Source organism: Neolamprologus brichardi, chromosome 22 (assembly GCF_056152115.1).
Source record: "Neolamprologus brichardi isolate AB-2024 chromosome 22, ASM5615211v1, whole genome shotgun sequence".
NCBI classification, from domain to species: domain Eukaryota; kingdom Metazoa; phylum Chordata; class Actinopteri; order Cichliformes; family Cichlidae; genus Neolamprologus; species Neolamprologus brichardi.
The window spans coordinates 10,376,895-10,393,338 of NC_142124.1; the positions used below are offsets into that span (position 1 = coordinate 10,376,895).

At 40.5% G+C, this 16,444-nt stretch overlaps 1 protein-coding gene across 2 annotated transcripts; it reads right to left on the bottom strand.

Annotated features, from left to right (window-relative positions):
* Positions 1-242: 242 nt before the first annotated feature.
* clspn (claspin) lies at positions 243-15,692 on the bottom strand. Of its 2 annotated transcripts, XM_006794352.3 has the most exons (24): positions 15,424-15,692; positions 14,561-14,678; positions 13,077-13,498; positions 12,122-12,265; positions 11,802-11,858; positions 11,650-11,722; positions 11,088-11,190; positions 10,331-10,926; positions 9,654-9,842; positions 9,294-9,457; positions 9,007-9,209; positions 8,834-8,886; positions 8,521-8,714; positions 7,700-8,231; positions 7,545-7,578; positions 7,257-7,350; positions 6,992-7,140; positions 6,340-6,501; positions 6,079-6,200; positions 5,555-5,685; positions 5,226-5,352; positions 4,352-4,431; positions 3,852-4,010; positions 243-827 (listed from the first exon to the last, which is right to left on the bottom strand). In XM_006794352.3, the coding sequence occupies exons 1-24, from the start codon at positions 15,445-15,447 to the stop codon at positions 702-704; spliced, it is 4,056 nt and encodes a 1,351-aa protein (XP_006794415.2). In that variant the 5' UTR covers positions 15,448-15,692; the 3' UTR covers positions 243-701. The 2 variants fall into 2 exon arrangements, with proteins under 2 accessions (XP_006794415.2, XP_035765167.2); XM_035909274.2 differs by lacking the exons at positions 14,561-14,678; positions 15,424-15,692 and having other exon boundaries at positions 7,257-7,347; positions 13,077-13,496.
* Positions 15,693-16,444: the final 752 nt, after the last annotated feature.

Consider the following 16,444-nt stretch of genomic DNA (forward strand, 5'->3'; position numbering starts at 1 on the left):
GGCGTCTATCCCAGCTGTTGTAGAGCAAGATGTGGGGTACAATCTGGACAAGTGGGCAGTCTATCATAGGGCCATGCATTGATTTCTGTTTAGATAAATCAAGTAACCTAACATGCACATCTTTGCAATTCCTTTAATCTTCTTAGGACATTCAAACCATACTGAAAACTAGAATCTGGTCTAACGAGACAAGAAAAGAATCAGATGTATGTCTTAAAATATTTTATTTACACTGTAAAACAAATACATTTAAAACATCACACAAATAAACTCCCTACTTCTTAAAAAGAAAAAACATATGTACATGATAAAACATTTCTAGATAGACCTCAATCATGTGGTCCAAATTAGGTCAAGTCAGATCAGATAATTGTCGCTAGTGGCGTAACGGATTAAATATTTGAACACACGAGCTGAACAAGGGAAGATTAAGTGTGCAAGTCGTCGAGTAAAAGAGTAGCAGGATCTTCAGTGGTGTGTTTTATGCTCAACCACAAAATGGGCACAGGTGGGGAGACGTCTCATAATCCTGAAACCACCCAGAGTTTTGCCACTAGCTTCGTTTTTCTCAGTCTTATTGTGAAGCGAAACACTGAAAGTTAAAGGTCAGTTCTGCCTCCTCATTGCCTCTGTAGCAGCTGGGAGAAAAACTTGGACTCCCAGCCAGCTTTTCATCCTCATTCAGTTAGTGCGCTGCATCATCAGTGGTCCAGGAAGTTGAAGATGCTCCTCTGTGACCCTTTGGTCTGTCCTGCAGGTTTGTTCTCTCTGCAGACCCTCTTTGCTGCTGGATTCGCTGCCCCCATCTGCCCCCTCTTCTTCATCGTCTGAGGAACAAACATCAGTTTGTTTGTTTACAAAACTGCCATACAAAATAAAACAATATACCAGCTAGTGACTGCGTGTGCACTGGGACTGAAATTGTAAAAGTCGGCCTTTAATCTACTGTTAGAAATGTGGGCTTTGCCGCCACCTAGTGTCCAATATTGAGAATACACCCGAAACCATGACTTCACCCAGCACATTCACATGACTCTCATACTTAAGAGAAGCCCCGAGCTCTGTGGAAAACCGTTCGTTTCTGCATTTATTTTAGAACAGCGAGACCTCACTAAAGAGACAAGCAGACAGAGTTGGGAAATGACACTTTAAGGAGAGCAGCCTGATTTCTAAGGCCACCTGTGCTTGTTAGGAGATGGGAAAGTTTGCTGTTGTGTGACTATTAAAAGAAGACATAAAAGTATCTTTTTTAAAAACTGAAATTTCTAGATTTTTTTTTAAACCATCACACAATAAGAATTATTTGAAATGTGTCCATAATTGTTCCTCTTCTGAAGTTCCCCTAGACTTTCAGGCGCCAACAACTTTAGACCAGTCGCACTTAGATCGCTTATCGTGAAATCTTTTGAACTCCTTGAGGTAATAACGCATTTGCTGCCTTTTCCGATTTCTTGAATTAAAACAATCTTGCAAAGAAGAGTGGGACAAAATTCCTCCACAGTGATGTGATTCCTGCTGCAATACAATTTCCTGTCCATCCATCTAAACCAGGGGTGTCGAACTCCAGGCCTCGAGGGCCGGTGTCCTGCAGGTTTTAGATATCACCGTGGGTCAACACACCTGAATCAAATGATTAGTTCATTACCAGGCTTCTGGAGAACTTCAAGACAAGTTGAGGAGGTCATTTAGCCATTTAAATCAGCTGTGTTAGATCAAGGACACATCTAAAACCTGCAGGATACCGGCCCTCGAGGCCTGGAGTTCAACACCTGTGATCTAAACCTTTGGTGGCCTCCCCAAAGCTTTTAAAGGCTGAGTAAACATTCCCCCTGAATTTGACCATATTTTATTCATGGTGGCTTCAACTGTAACAGACATCTCTGCTTATCAAATAGTCAGAATTAACAGGAAATTGTAGAGATTTGTGTTATGCAGGTTTTAGGTCCTTGACCCAACACAGCTGATATAAATGGCTAAATTACCTCCTCAACATGTGTTGAAGTTCTCCAGAGGCCTGGTAATGAACTAATCATTTGATTCAGGTGTGTTGACCCAGGGTGAGATCTAAAACCTGCAGTTCCCCACCCCTGCTCTAAAGGTTAAAGATGCACGCCTTCTTTAGGATCCTTACAGCTAATCGAGGAGTGGTTCTAAAACTGTGGGCCGTGTCGGACCAGTGGGAAAATACTGACTGAATCTGCTGATGTCATCATACTGATTTAGTTTAATTCAACTTGCATTTTTTTGTTTTTTATGATTACTGATAAAATTAGCAGTTTATAAAGTTTTCTGGACTCTGGAAATTGAAATGCACGATGTCATTTAAATTTAATACTATTTTTTTCTTTTTAAAAGAGCACCACCTTTGTTATTGTTATAATTAGTTGTATGTTACATTAATCAGCCTGTGAGTTAAAGTGGTTTAAAGAGGTTAATCGACTTCTTGATGCATGCTATATCATCCAGGTAAGTAAATCTCCAAAAGTTGATTCTGTTCATCTTTGTTGTCTGTTCATCAGGAACAATGGGCTGGGAGGTCAGTTCCTTAATCTTGATAGAGTTAAGATTAAGGAACTGACCTCCCAGCCTATTGTTCCTTCAGTGGGCTGGTTTCAGTCATTATGTAAATGTACTGTTTATAAGATTGTGGAAACCTGCAGTCAGCTGAGGCTGAAGAAGTCACTTGGATGAGTGACGAAACATTTCTCCCACAAAATGCTACGTCCAGATGAACAGAATCAACTTTTGGAGAGATTAATCGACCGTTTTTCCAGTTTCCACTTAGTACATTTACAACATTTTTCCTCGGGAGTCACTAATGTCTCATGAAAAAGACATCGATTGGAGGTCATGTGACTTCACAATGCAAGAAAAAGTGTCTTTTATTTTTAAAGGCAGTTTAAGGGTTGATTTAAGTACTTAATCATTGCAAAGAGCAATTCAAGCCTTATTTTGCATTTTAAGACTGAACTGATTGAAGCCAGAGGGGGCCTGCAGGAATGCTGGACTATTGTTTTACAAATTAGCAGTGAGGGTCATTGCATGCTGCTGCTGTGAGCCACTGATCCTTGACGCCAGGCAGAATATTCATCAGTAAGACAGATGCTAATTAAATGGTCACACAGGACTGGTTCCCAGAGTTTCATTGTTTTTGCAGCAACACTTCATAACAGTGCATATAGTGGAGACATGCACTATGTGCATGCATAAGTGCTTTACATTTTGCTTTTTTTATCCATTTAAAAATGGTCCTAACAGTTTTAATGGATGGAGACAGTGCGGACTTGACCATCAGTGGCAATTTAAAGAGTTCGGTGCCCTCGCTCAATTTAAACTTTGATCTGAATGAGCCTGAGAGGATTTTTTTAAGTATTAGTTCCTTTTGTTAAGTGAGATTTTGAGTTCAGCTCTAGTTCTGCTAATTTACAAGTATAACCTTGGTTCAACCTGAATTTTCAACTATTTAAACAGTTCTTTTTATTCATGTACTGACCTCTCCGGTTTTGTTTAAACTTGATTAAAAATCAAACAAAACAAGCAGTTAGAAGGCTTCACGGGCTACAGATTCTCATTTTAACCGTTTTGGGGGCATTTTACAGAAAATTTTATTCATGACTGATCCATGATTATTTAAAAAAAATCACTAAAAAAAACTACAGCAGTAAAACTGCAGTCATATTAACTTACATAACACAACTGAGCCTATTCAGTGTACATGAAGAGTGGGGCTTTTGTGTGTTTGGGAGTGTAAAATGAAGCACTCTTTGAACATTCTGCTGAACTTCTGTCACATGTACTCATGAAATGGGTTTTATTAATAGTTTTTTTTAAGCATCATAATTCTGACTCACCTGTTTCTGTGGAGCATGTGATGAGTTAACCTTCTCAGGAGAGAGTGTTTGGAAGAGAAATCCACGGCTGTTTCTGGGGGCCAGAGGATTTCCCTCTGAGATGGAAGCCAGCTTCTGGAGGACGGACTGAGGCTGACTCAGGAGAGAACCTCTCCTCACCTGGGAGAAACACAGATCTTAGACCGGCCTTGTGCAGATTATGGACAAACACATGATGAAGTCTTGCAAACACCCACTGTGTGACAGTTTAAAATATTTGTTTTATTTAGTAAAAAGCAATAACTAAACATCTTTTTGCCATTTAGCCTTTTCTTTATAGGACCGCATGGAGAAGAGAAGAAAGCAGTGACAGAGTGGGGCAGACTCCAACACTGTTCACGCCATGATTAATGTTGAATTCTTTGTACATTGTTACACAGACAACAAAAAGCAGGTATTATTTAGACTTTAAAAAAATTAAATAAAAGAAAGAAAAGTTATTCACAGGGTGTTTGAATTACCTGTAAAGGCTGAGAGGGTCTCTGGAAGGGATTCAGAGCTGCTGCTGTCTTCTTCTCTGGTTGTGGTGCCACAGGCGGCTCTGGTTTAAACAGTTACACAGTTAGCTTAAGTAAAGCACCAGTTTATTTAACAAGAATGACGTGGTTGTGCATGTGTTGCATATGAATTCCTTAAGTGTTTTCACGTTGAATTATGTACAGAAAAACGTCATACTTTTAAGTGCAAACACCCTTTATATGTGATTCATATCTCATTGTAGAACTTTGTTTTGTGACGATACGAAGCAGCCAGTTAAATAAATGAAAGATCAAGCTACTGATTATATTCCTTTTTTTTCTTTTACAGAACGGGAATTTCTGTAGCTGTTTCTGTGAATGGTCAAGTTTTGTTTGCTGGGACACATGTTGGTGTTTTTAGTGCCGTCATTACTACAGCCATGTATCTGAATCTACCCATCTATCCAACTGTACTCCCAACTTTCAACACTCAGTAGATGAAAATGTATGTTTCTTATATTTTCTATTAACAATTCAGCAACAAATTGAAAAACTACACTAATCTTGGGGGTCATTAAATGATCCTTTTTGAAATAGTTTAAAATACCAACTTTAAAACCTTTGACTTTATGATTTAAACCCTGTGTTCTTCATAGGTCCTAAAGTCCTCAGATTGGCCTCTTGTTGTTTGGCTTTATTCTACAGTTTGACTGTGTGTCTTAACTACTACCATTAATTAATTCACATATTTTTCTTTTTTAATCTTTTATTTTTCCTGCTATGCAAGACAGTTGTGCCAATAACTGCTGGACAAAAGCTCCTCTGGGTGTTTTTAAGTAAATGGGATTCTACTCATGGGGACTTTTATCAAACTAACCTTTTCTTTGCAGAGTCTTGGCAGTCAGTTTTTTGGCAAGTTTCATGAATTGACTGTCTTCCTCTCCAATCTTCTCATCATCTGCATCCAATTCCAAATCCTCTCCTTTTTTGGCTTTCTGTTCAGACTGTGAGAAGAGTGACAAAAGAATGAACACCAAACAGCAGCAGCCCTCACAGAGGAGGCCAATTCACAAGGCGCACGCAGCCCGTCTCTAAGAAATCCTTTTAACAGAACTTAGCGAAAACCATCACACTTAATTTTTTCAAATGTATATTTTTCCATTAGTGCCACCTCCTTCATGCGTGTGTGCAAACCATAAAACCCACCTGTTCCCTGAGCCACTGCTCTCTCTCCAGTCTCTCTATCCGTCTTTGGACCTCAGCCTGGTCCACATCATCCTCTTCCTCCCAGTCTTCCTCGCCCTCGGCTCCAGTTCTCTCCATGCTGAAAGCATCATCTGGACCAAAAATTACAATTAAAATCTCTCAATGACAAATGTGTACAGTTAGACCCAATAATCAGAAGAAATCATCACTCGTCATATTTAGGATGCTTTGATTAAAATAAGTAATTTAGTTATCTTTTACTTTATCTTTTGTTCTATATTGCATCCACTGTCTTGTGCTAGATGCTAAAAAAATATTTTGTCCTGACAGTGTTAAAGTTGCAATTAACTGAATACAGATAATGCTGCTAAATTCTTATAAAACCTAAAACAAATAGCTAATAAAGTTTTTATTCATTTAAATTTGTGCATTTTATTACTGCTGTTACTCCAACTGAGTCCTACCAACACTCATTATCGGTATTTGGTAATCCAGGCATTTAATCGTTCATCCTGTAAACTCACCAATGTTCTTCCATCGGAAGCGACGCGCTCGTCCAGGACCGTCAGAGTGCAAGTCTCCATCAGCCAGGTAGCGCTCCTGATACAGCCTCAGTCGACGCTTGTCATCATCCAAAATCTGCTTCCTGTAAGAACAACAGACACATTTTAACTTTTACATCGTTTTTGTGCCCCAGGTTCATCTCCAGCTGCCCTCTTCAGTATTCTTGTTGATGTACTTCACACAAAAGACATTGTTTTATAAATCAATTAGTCTTTGCTCACATGTGGATCTTGTTGACTTGGTTTTGCAGCTCTTCGTCAGAGGGAAGGTCTTCCAGAAGCTCCTCTTCCTCATACTCGCTCCCTCTGTCGCCGTCCTCATCATCGCTGCCTAGATCACTACCAGACAGCTCGGCCTCCGAGTCCACATAGTCGGTCAGTCGCCTGCCAAGGAGATCCAAGAAACCAGTCAAGCTGTGTCGCAGGTGTGGATCAGCAGTGAAAATTAAGCATTTCTACAGTTTGCAAATTGATGGCAAAAATAAAATCTAATAGTTTTTAAGTGAGAATCTTTGCATTAAGTTTGGAAAAAAAAAAGAGCACTCATTTCCATCAGTCAGGGAAGTTTAAACAACTTTCAAAGCCAGAAACAACATCCAACACATTTATCTGTTGGTCTCTAAACTGCATAAAAAAGCCTGCTGCTCAGCTCAATTTTGCACAGACATTTAGTTAGGCCACAATGAAAAGTATTATTCAATTCTGTATTTATTTATAAGAAGGGCTGCTTTATTCAAGAAAGCATCATGTTTGCTGCATTACATCCAAATACAGACGTATTTCACTGCCACCAAAAATCTTCCCACAGCAGGATTTGGCCACAACACTCTGCCACTTTCCATCGATCATGTTGCATGAAAGCACTTTCACTTACATTTTCTTCCTTTTTTTCGCCCGTGGCGCAAACACACCCTCCAGTTCCTCCTCTTCCACCTCGTTGTTTTCCTCTTCGCTGGCATCTGCTTCATCTTCCTCATCATTTTCCTCCTCTCCATCATTACCATCATCATCATCGTTGTCCTCCTTTACACCCACAAGACATTTTTAATACTTTAGTAATTGCATTATATATTTAACCAAAAAAAATAAATCCAAAACACTTTACACATGAAGTGTTTTTTGTTTGTTTCTTTGTTTACCTGCTCACTCTCAACATCTGATAGGAGCCGGAACTCGCAGTCCTCCTCTTCTTCCTCCTCCTCCTGCTGCTCTCTAGCCTCTAACGTCTTTCTACTTAATAGTGTAAAATCAAAGTGAAAATCTTACATTGCAAGTAAATATTTCAGTTATTATTCCTATAATCCTTTAATCAAAGCAGTTTGGGGGTAATGAGGGAGAGGAGCAGCTTAAAAGATCACGGAAACTAATCAAACTTTAGAGATTATTAACAAAACCAGAAAATGATACTGAAGATATTTGTACCGTACCTGTCTTGTGATGTTGAAGCTGTGTGAGTAGAACCTAAATTTGGCAGCAAACGAAAAAGGATTGTGTAAAAACATGAGCTGTAGAGGAAGTGACAAAAAAAAATGGAATGATGCAATGTCATTTATAAAAAAGCAGAAATGCACACCACTCTTACCTGGACTCGAAAATTTGCCTGAACATAGACCCAGCAGCTGATCCATAGTATTTTCAGAGTCTTCATCGTCTTCTCCCTCTTTCCTTTTCTTTGTCTGCTGCCCTTCAGCTTGTGTCGGTGGAAACGCTCCTGAGCACAGCCCAAGCAGCTCATCCTCCTGTGTTGCTCCAACGCCCTCTCTCCCTATGGAGTTGCTCTTCCCTGATCCAAAACCACCTGAACACAACCCCAACAGCTCCCCCATGTGTGCATCCATTGCATTTTCATCCAGGCTGCCCAAGATCAGCTGCCTCTTGTGAGAGGTGGGTGCACCGGGGCGCGGCCCCACATTTAGAAAACCATCTGCGTCAAGTAACTGGGACTGAGCATCATCTTCAAGCGAAAAACGACCCTGAGAGTCACCTGCTAGACCAGGACCAGAAGCAGCTCCATCCAGGGGGCCTGAATCTGCACTGGGAGAAGGAGGTGCGTACAGGTCTTGGGAGTCTTCAACAGGGAGGCAAAGAGAAGGCTCGGAGAGCTTGCCTGAACTCTGAAAGAGAATTTTTTTAAAAGTAAAATATAAGTACTCATTCTAATGTTGAATGTGTAGTTTGGTTTCTATTTTCTTTTATTCTATTTGTATAGATGAGCTCTTGGTTATTTGCAGATACGGTCTTATTCGTGGATTTTCTCTGAGCCTTATTGATTCGTCAATTTTTTTGGACTTCACTAAATATGCATGTATGTAACCAAGGGCATGTTTGGCCCAAATTCAAACCCCTCGTGAAATCTGTCTGATGCTGCAATAATTAGAGTGAATGAAAAACATTTCTTCTCACCTTCGAGGCAGAGCCGAGGAAGCTCGGCCTGAAGAGGCACGGTGAAGGGGAGCGGAAAATGGACGAGTTGAGGACACTTCGTCCTGTGCCACGCTGGTTATTCACGGGTTGGTATGATGTAATCATGGACCCTGGGAGCTCAAAGCTGCTGTTGTGGCTGTTGTCCTTCACCAGGGACAGGGAGTCGTCCTCTTCTGGAGACGAGCGAGGGAGGAGAGGAAGAGTGTACTTTCAATTTCTCTCAATAACAAAAAAAAAAATAAAGGAAGAGGAAATACAGTCAAACTAAATGGAGCTCTTCCACTTTACCCACCCATCTTACTGCCACTGTCATGTCCAGAAGGCCCAGACCTTCTTACACCATCACTAAAAAAAGAAAAACCAAAAATATTTTTAATTTTATCCATTAAACAAGCTGCTGCAGGTGACATCTTGCAGCCAAATATAAGAGACTTTAAAGGTGCTTCTACAAAACTGCAAACACACCCGGTGCGCGAGGAAGAGTTTCCAGGGAACAGCATGAGAGTGCCATCTGTGTTAATGAGGTCGGGAGTTGGCGAGGGTCCGATCAGTGCCACTGGAGAAGGGCTCCTCATACTCTGAGCCATGCTGCCTTCTTCCTCTTCATCTTCATTGTCCTTCACGTCGTCTTCTTCGCCATCACCACCTCCCAATAAGTCATCGACACCCTGAGGGACAGAAGAACAGCTTGATGCAAGTGCAAAGAGGGTAAAAGCAAAAATTTGTGCAGCGTAACAAAATCATCCACGTACTTCTTCCTCCTCTGACTCATCCGTCATGTCTTCCTCCTCCTCTTCGTCCTCCCCACAGTCTTCGTTGTCTAGGCGATTCAGCTCGGCCTTGCGCGCCCTCTCCTCTTTTCTCCGTTGGGCCATGGCGAGCTGCAGGCGCTGCTTCAGAGTCAGCAGCTTCTCTCCTACACAGAGATGAGCAAGGGAGTCATATCATTTCCAGCTGATCCACGTGTAGTTGTGGTTAATGATTGTAAACATAAGCCCATCATAACTACTTATATTAAATTAATTATATAATCCAAAATGAAATGATGACGCTCACAGAAATACTAAACAATTTAAAATTGTATAATTTCTAACTCTTCTACATATCCAGACCTGGTTTAGTGGTCACAGGCTCCTCTGCTCCTTCTTTGACAGTCACAGTGAGAGACTCCGTGTGCAGCTCCTCCTGGCCAGATGGGGTGCTGTCCTTACGGATGATGTCAAGCTGCAAAGTGCGCTCCCCTTGGGGTCGTGTGGGTGCAATAATGTGACGCAGATAACGCTCCTTCAGAGCCTCCACACCTAGTTGAAGAAGAGGAGAGGTAAGAGAGGTTTTCTTTGGCTGCCTGACACAGAAGGCCTTGCTTTGGATGAGGACAAATATTTTGTAGTGCACAACACTTCATCTGATCTCACATCGTGTTTCAAAGGATTTAAAACTGCATCTGGGACATGTCATGAGGTCCTGACAGAAGGATAGTATGTTCTAATTGTTTTCTGCCTTCGCAAACCATAGAGCGCTCAGCCATGTGTTCAGATTTCTGCTGCTCAGCACAATAAACATGATAAAAACAAAGAGGAAGGATGTTGCCAGTGTAGCTAGGTGAAATGAAGTAACATTGTGCACATATTTTTCCTGGGAAAAGTTGCCTGCTAGTACTTCTTTCCCCCGTGAGATAATCACATTTTGAAGTCAAATTACCTAATTTATCACAGTCACCATGGCAAAGGATCAAAAGGCTTGATTCTCGATGTCTTCTTGCTGAGATTGGGAAATATTTGTGACTCACCAGGGTTAAGCTGTGGAGGGTCGAGCTGTACAAAAGCTCCATCATCTGGACACAATTTTGCAATAGGTGGCGGATCCAGTCCCAACTCCTTTAGTCTGGTCAATTTGTCTTTCTTCGGTTTGGTAGACTGCTGTACCGAGGGCTCTGTTGTAGCTGAATCAGCACTCAAACACTGAGGAGCTGCAGGATCAACCACAGCCTTAGATACAGTCTCTTTCTGTAGGGTTTCAGAGTCAGATGTTGCTGCAGTTGGATTTTGTGGTAAAAGAGCAGCTGAGGTTTCCTCTCCTGAGTCAGATGCAGGCTTGTCTTCAGCATCAGCTGTGACCGAGTCCTGCAGACTCTCAGAGAGGTAAAGCATTGGGCCTGACTCCTGCTCAGGATCCGAGGTAACCGAAGTTTCTCCGGCCTGGTCGAGGTTCTGCTTTTGCGGGGATGAGGTTGCTGCTGGCTGAAGTAAAGGCTGGATTTGATTGGGCGACATATCCAAAGAAGAATTACAGTCCTGCTCAGTGGATGGCAGTTTGCTGGGTGGGTTTACAGAAGGTGGAGGAGCTGACGGTGTCTCCAACATCATTTCTGAGTACTTTGCAGATCTAAAAGCAGAAAGAGTTTTATAAATGTAAACATTTTACTTTGACAGAATCAAAGTACAGTTACTTAATTCTGCACTTGTGTGAAATGAGCAGGTCCAGCGGCCATCCTTACATGACTTGTGTCTGACCTGAAACGTGTTAAATGTCATGTTAGTATTTACTTCAACAATGCCATGGCAGGACCCTCTGGCCTTGCTCTCTTCTTAAAGAACTGGTCGATGGTCTTGGGCTCAGGGATGTGGTAGGGCAGGCCAAGTGAAGACTCTAAAAAGGCAGAAGAAAGCAGTTTTAGTAGCAGATAAGTCATTAAATTACACCTGTCAACATCTATGCAATATTCTCCACAGAAAATATTTACGTTTCACTTGTTATTGATTCTAGTGGCTTGAATAAGTGAAAGATTATCCACCTTTACCAAAATCAACGTCAGATGGTGAAATTCATTCAATTTTCTTTAAATGAAATTAGCAATTAAGGTTTAGAAAAAACTAAAACCTTAAAGATGCCTCTACTTCAGTTATTTATAATAAAGTCTGCACTGCAGTGTAAATACACAGGAGAAACAGCAGGGTGGGCACCATGAGAAGATTTTAAAGTACGGGAAAACCAGAAAAACCAGAAGTGTTTGCAAGTATGGAAAGAATACCAGAATACCATCCTCTATTCAAATTATTACCCACAATAAAACTTTATGGGGTAAATAAACGTGTCTTATCAACTGACCTCTGATCAGCCTCTGAGACTCACTGTGGAGCTGCTTCATCGCCTCTTTGCTGGCACGTGCAGCCTTTCTCTCCTGAAAGAGTCACATAGTGGCAATGACAAACTGCTTACAATTTAAAGTATTTATTTATTTATTTTCTGATGTTGCATACCGCACGCTGGGGCTTCTCTGGCACCTCTTCATCCTCCTCCTCATTGGAGAGGGGATCCTGTAGCAACATAGAAACAAAAGGACACAATGTCCAACATGGTCCAACTATTCTCACCACAACATTAAAACAAAGTGTTACAATAAAATTGAAGGATTTAAATTTATCTCAAGTCACTGACAAATTCAACAGCTGTTTTAATTTTTCTTAAGGAAATAAGTCAAAGGCCAAACATAAATGATACCTATTCCAAATGTTTATCTTTTATAGTGATGGAAAATGGGTGGAGAGCCCTTCTTTTAAACTACTTGATGTTTTTGCACCTTTTGTTTTTTCATCTTTTGCTTGACCGCAGCACGGATCGCATCCAGAGACTCTTCTTCCTCATCATCCAGACCATTGTCAAAAAGTTCTGTGTCTCTGAGCGGACATCCACTGTCATTCAGGGTCCCAGGATGAGGCATTTCCTGAGGAAATGGGAGTAAAGCTGCTTTTAGTTGCATACACATTATCCAAATTGTATCCTGTTTTTATGGCTTCAACATTTTGCACAACACACAAGATCTAAATTTTAAAACTTTGTTCAGTTTGATCTGCAGTTTAAACCTTATATTAGTGCTCGGGGAACCAAAACACAAATGCTTCCACAACAGTAGTTTGATCATTACACTGATGTGGTAGGAAGTGTTTTTTCCCCTTTCTTCCTGACAACAAAGTTCTTCCAGAAGCAGATCTGTTTACTTGGCCTTGCAGTTGGACATGCACTGAAAAGCATCATCTGACTGGGACATAAAAAAATAGATACTTTTTTTTTTTTTTTTAAATGTCAAAGGTTTCCAATTTTGAGATAAAATAATGTTTGAAAAACTAATTTTGACAACACATTTAACACAATCATTTGAGGATTTGTGAGTGCGCCATCTTTGTCTTTTTTCTGGTCACACTGACTTAAATAAAGTGATAGAAAGGCCACATGATTACATTAAAAAAAATCTACTTAAATGGTATATAAGCTTTTAAAATGTAACGTACTTGACATAAAATCTTTCTTCACCTATGTAAGCGTAGTCAACTCTGCTGACAATCATTCACTTTGCGGTTCAAAAACATAATTCTACCTTTTATTGATTTTATTATTTTTAATAATATGTTACAGACCGGGCTGAGACAGTCCACAGGATGTATTATTGCCCATGTGTTTTAAAACGGACATGGGCAGTGAGAACCCTTGATGTATCAAACACCAGCCAAAAAGAGTTCAGACACTAAAGAACTCACCTCATCCCTTTCAGAGAACCTCTCCTTCTTCTTCAGCTTTTCCACCGCTTTGCTGCGCTTTTCCTTTTTCTCATGATGTCTCCTGCTCTTCTCCCTTCCCTTCACTTCTTTTGTGGATTTCACTTTCCTCTTCACCACTTTCCCCTCTTCCTCCTCCATTTTTCCACTTTTCTCCTCCTCAGGCTCACTGTCCTCGCTATCAACAGGAGCTCGGCTTATTCTCTTGGACTTCTGTCGTCCCTTTTCCTTCTTCTTGTCCTTCTCAGTCTCCATTTCCTCTCCACTGGAAGCAGATAAGACTAGTGCTTCTGCCATGTGTACGCTGCTATCTGCAGCTGCTGCCTCTTCCTCGCTGTCACTGTCTCTAATGGCATTACGGTGAGGCTTTCTGTGCACCATGATGTCTTCGTCGTCATCAGAATCTGATAAATAAGACAGCAAAACCAACCAATTTAGAAAATTAGAATAGAGTAAAATGAAAATGGCAGAGTGGTAATCCCAGCTCATATCAATGTGTAATGAAACAAAATACTCGAGTTTGCACTAAACAGTGAGAAAAATAAATTCAAGTAGAATTTTATTCTAATACATATTTTTGTTTAACCAAAATAAATAAATAAATGAAATAAAAATAAAAAAGGAAGACCAAAACATAAAAGGTATTTTAAAAAATGTAATGTCTTTTTGTAATTTTAAGTCTACAAATAAGAGATTTCCAACATGAAACAGGCCTCTGGGAGAGTGACTAAACAGATAAGTTGCAAGTTGAGTAGTTTGGAGACAAAGTTAAGAGACAGGTAAAGCAAACTTAATGTGGTTAAAGTGGGAGAGTGGACATATTGGTCACAAAATAAAAAAGGGGGAAATGGAGCTTCAAGGCAGGAGAAAAAGCAGAAGTCAAAAACGACATATGTCCTCAGAGAGTGGTTTGGCAAAATGATGGAGTTTTTACTACATAAACAGTTTAATTTGTTTTCAAGTTACCTTTGGAAATCAACAACTTGAGCAAATTGAATCTTAGAAAAGTTTTTTTGCTCCATGTCACAGCCCTGATGAAATTTCTTTGGTGGAAGGGAAAAAAACATCTTCAGAGAGCACCAAGAGTTCTTATATGCAGGACAATTATATACAGAACACCTTGATATAAACCCTTCTGAAGAAAAACAAATATGAGTCCAGGGAGAGTGAAATACTTCATTATTAAAGTATTTATACTATTTCCTACAGAATTTCCCTTGGAGTGATATGTTACTCTTTGCCTTTATTATTTCTCAAATAAATTTGGTCCTTTGGAAACTGGACATCTTTTAGATACTGGTTTGCTTTGAATGTATATTTTCTAAAGCACTGCAGCTTTGATTCTTTGGTCAGACTGGCTCATTATGATAACTAGTGTTTCTCTGCCTACTCTGGTGTCACGGGCAGTTGCATAAATGCATACCTCATTTACACAGCCAGAATGGCTCTTTGTTATGCTGCTTTACCTGAAAGACCTTCTCTTTTGTTAGAGGTGTCTGTAGCCATCTCCTCTGCTGGTGAGCTCACACCGCTGTCTGAATCACTCTCTGTTGCAGTCTGGGCCACAACTGGGAGTGCCTCAGCCTGCATACAATAGCAGATAATACACATGAATTGTTGCTACATGGGGGGAGTAAAAGGTACTTAGCGGAAAAAAAACTTGAGGTTAAGTATCAACTGAAAAACAGTTCATCTAAAGCAAGGGTAGAAGTTCAGTTTAGGCTACTTGATTGAGATCCATGTAGTGTGGGACTGCTTTTGTTAAATCTAGTAACACTAGGAATTCATTTCAAATGGAGGGCAACCCGAATTGCTGCATAGCTCATTTTAAAAAGGTACCACAGGATAGCATGTTTCTGCATTTGACAAAAACACAGAGGAGAGGGTGTTAACACAGAGATTGGGTGTCACTTTTCTCACTTTGGGCAGCGAAACGCTTGTTCGTTGACAGGACTGGCGCCTTGAAGTAAACCAAACAATGAGCAGCATGTCTGCCTTTCGACGTTTCTAATTATCACTATTCAGGCAACAGATACGGCTGTCCGTGAGTCACCTAGGTCTTACTTTAACAAAAGGATTTAAAATTAAAATTTCAAATTGACACGCTTTAAAGGCCCAGGCCAGTTATCACTATCCAAAAGAGCTGAGCTAAACCTAACCTAGCCAGGAAGCTAAGTGGCTAACAAAATGTGCAGTTAGCATATTTCTTTCGATCTTGCCAATCTCCACCAAACAAAAACTACCCGATCAAACAGAGTGATATATGCAAGTCTAGAAAAGATAGGCAGAGGTTCAAGATAATCACTGACAAACCAAAGCATTGCCTGACCTGTTGTTGAGAAAGCAAGCTCATCTTTGTCCGCTGGCTAGTTTACGTTCTTTTTTTGCAAAATAAACAGGCTCAGACGGTACCTCGTACTCTCGTGTTAGCCACAAAAAACGTGGACAAGTTACCGTCAAAGCGACCAGTGGTGCTTCTGTATTTTAATTGACATTTAGTTAGCGTTTAGCCGGAAAAGTTATCTTCCTCCCGCCTGTTCCATACACACCGAATAGAAATTTTGATGTTTCGCGCGCTGTGACAGCTGGCCCACAGTTTTTCGTCACCGGAACGTCAATCGCAGTGTTCTCAATTTCCTATTGGTCTGTTTGGCGCAGCTGTCCCGCCTAATTTGACTACGCTGCATTGCAAAAGCGTTTGCTCTATCCCCGGGACCTCTCCGGCGGGTGGGGATTGTTGCTGGAGAAGAAACAAAAAGGAAAAAAAAAAATCCAAATATCAGAACAACTTTAACACGCATTGTAATACTAATTAATCATAAAGCACAGTTATTGGAAATGCACCATTTTGCAACTATTCTATCGTCCCGTTGCAAGGAAAATGGCATTGCATAATAGAGTGATATCTTTATTTAATCATTTATCGCTTATTTGTTCTTTGAAGACCTACTACCCTGGCATTTCAAAACCATTAAATTTCTCCACATTTTTGTCCGTCTACACAGATTTTTCTGTGCAATTCTACTTACAAACCCACTATTCCCCAATCAAGTGTTAAAGTCGGCGCTTTGTTGATACTAGTTAATCCAATTAATGATGCAAATTACATATCTAAGAGTTGTCTGTTTCTCTAAATTAGTTGCATAACCTTGACTTCTCTTAATTAGTATTTTTTCCAGGTTTGTGCAGCTTAATACATTTGTGTCTTTTACACGGTTGAATGAAACATTCGGATTTTTAGCAGTGTCCCACAGTTTCATTTGTTAGACCAAACAATAACTGTGACGAGTTTCTTTTCTAACCCCCGAAACTGACACCCCCCACCCCCACATCCCCACCCAAAGGATGTG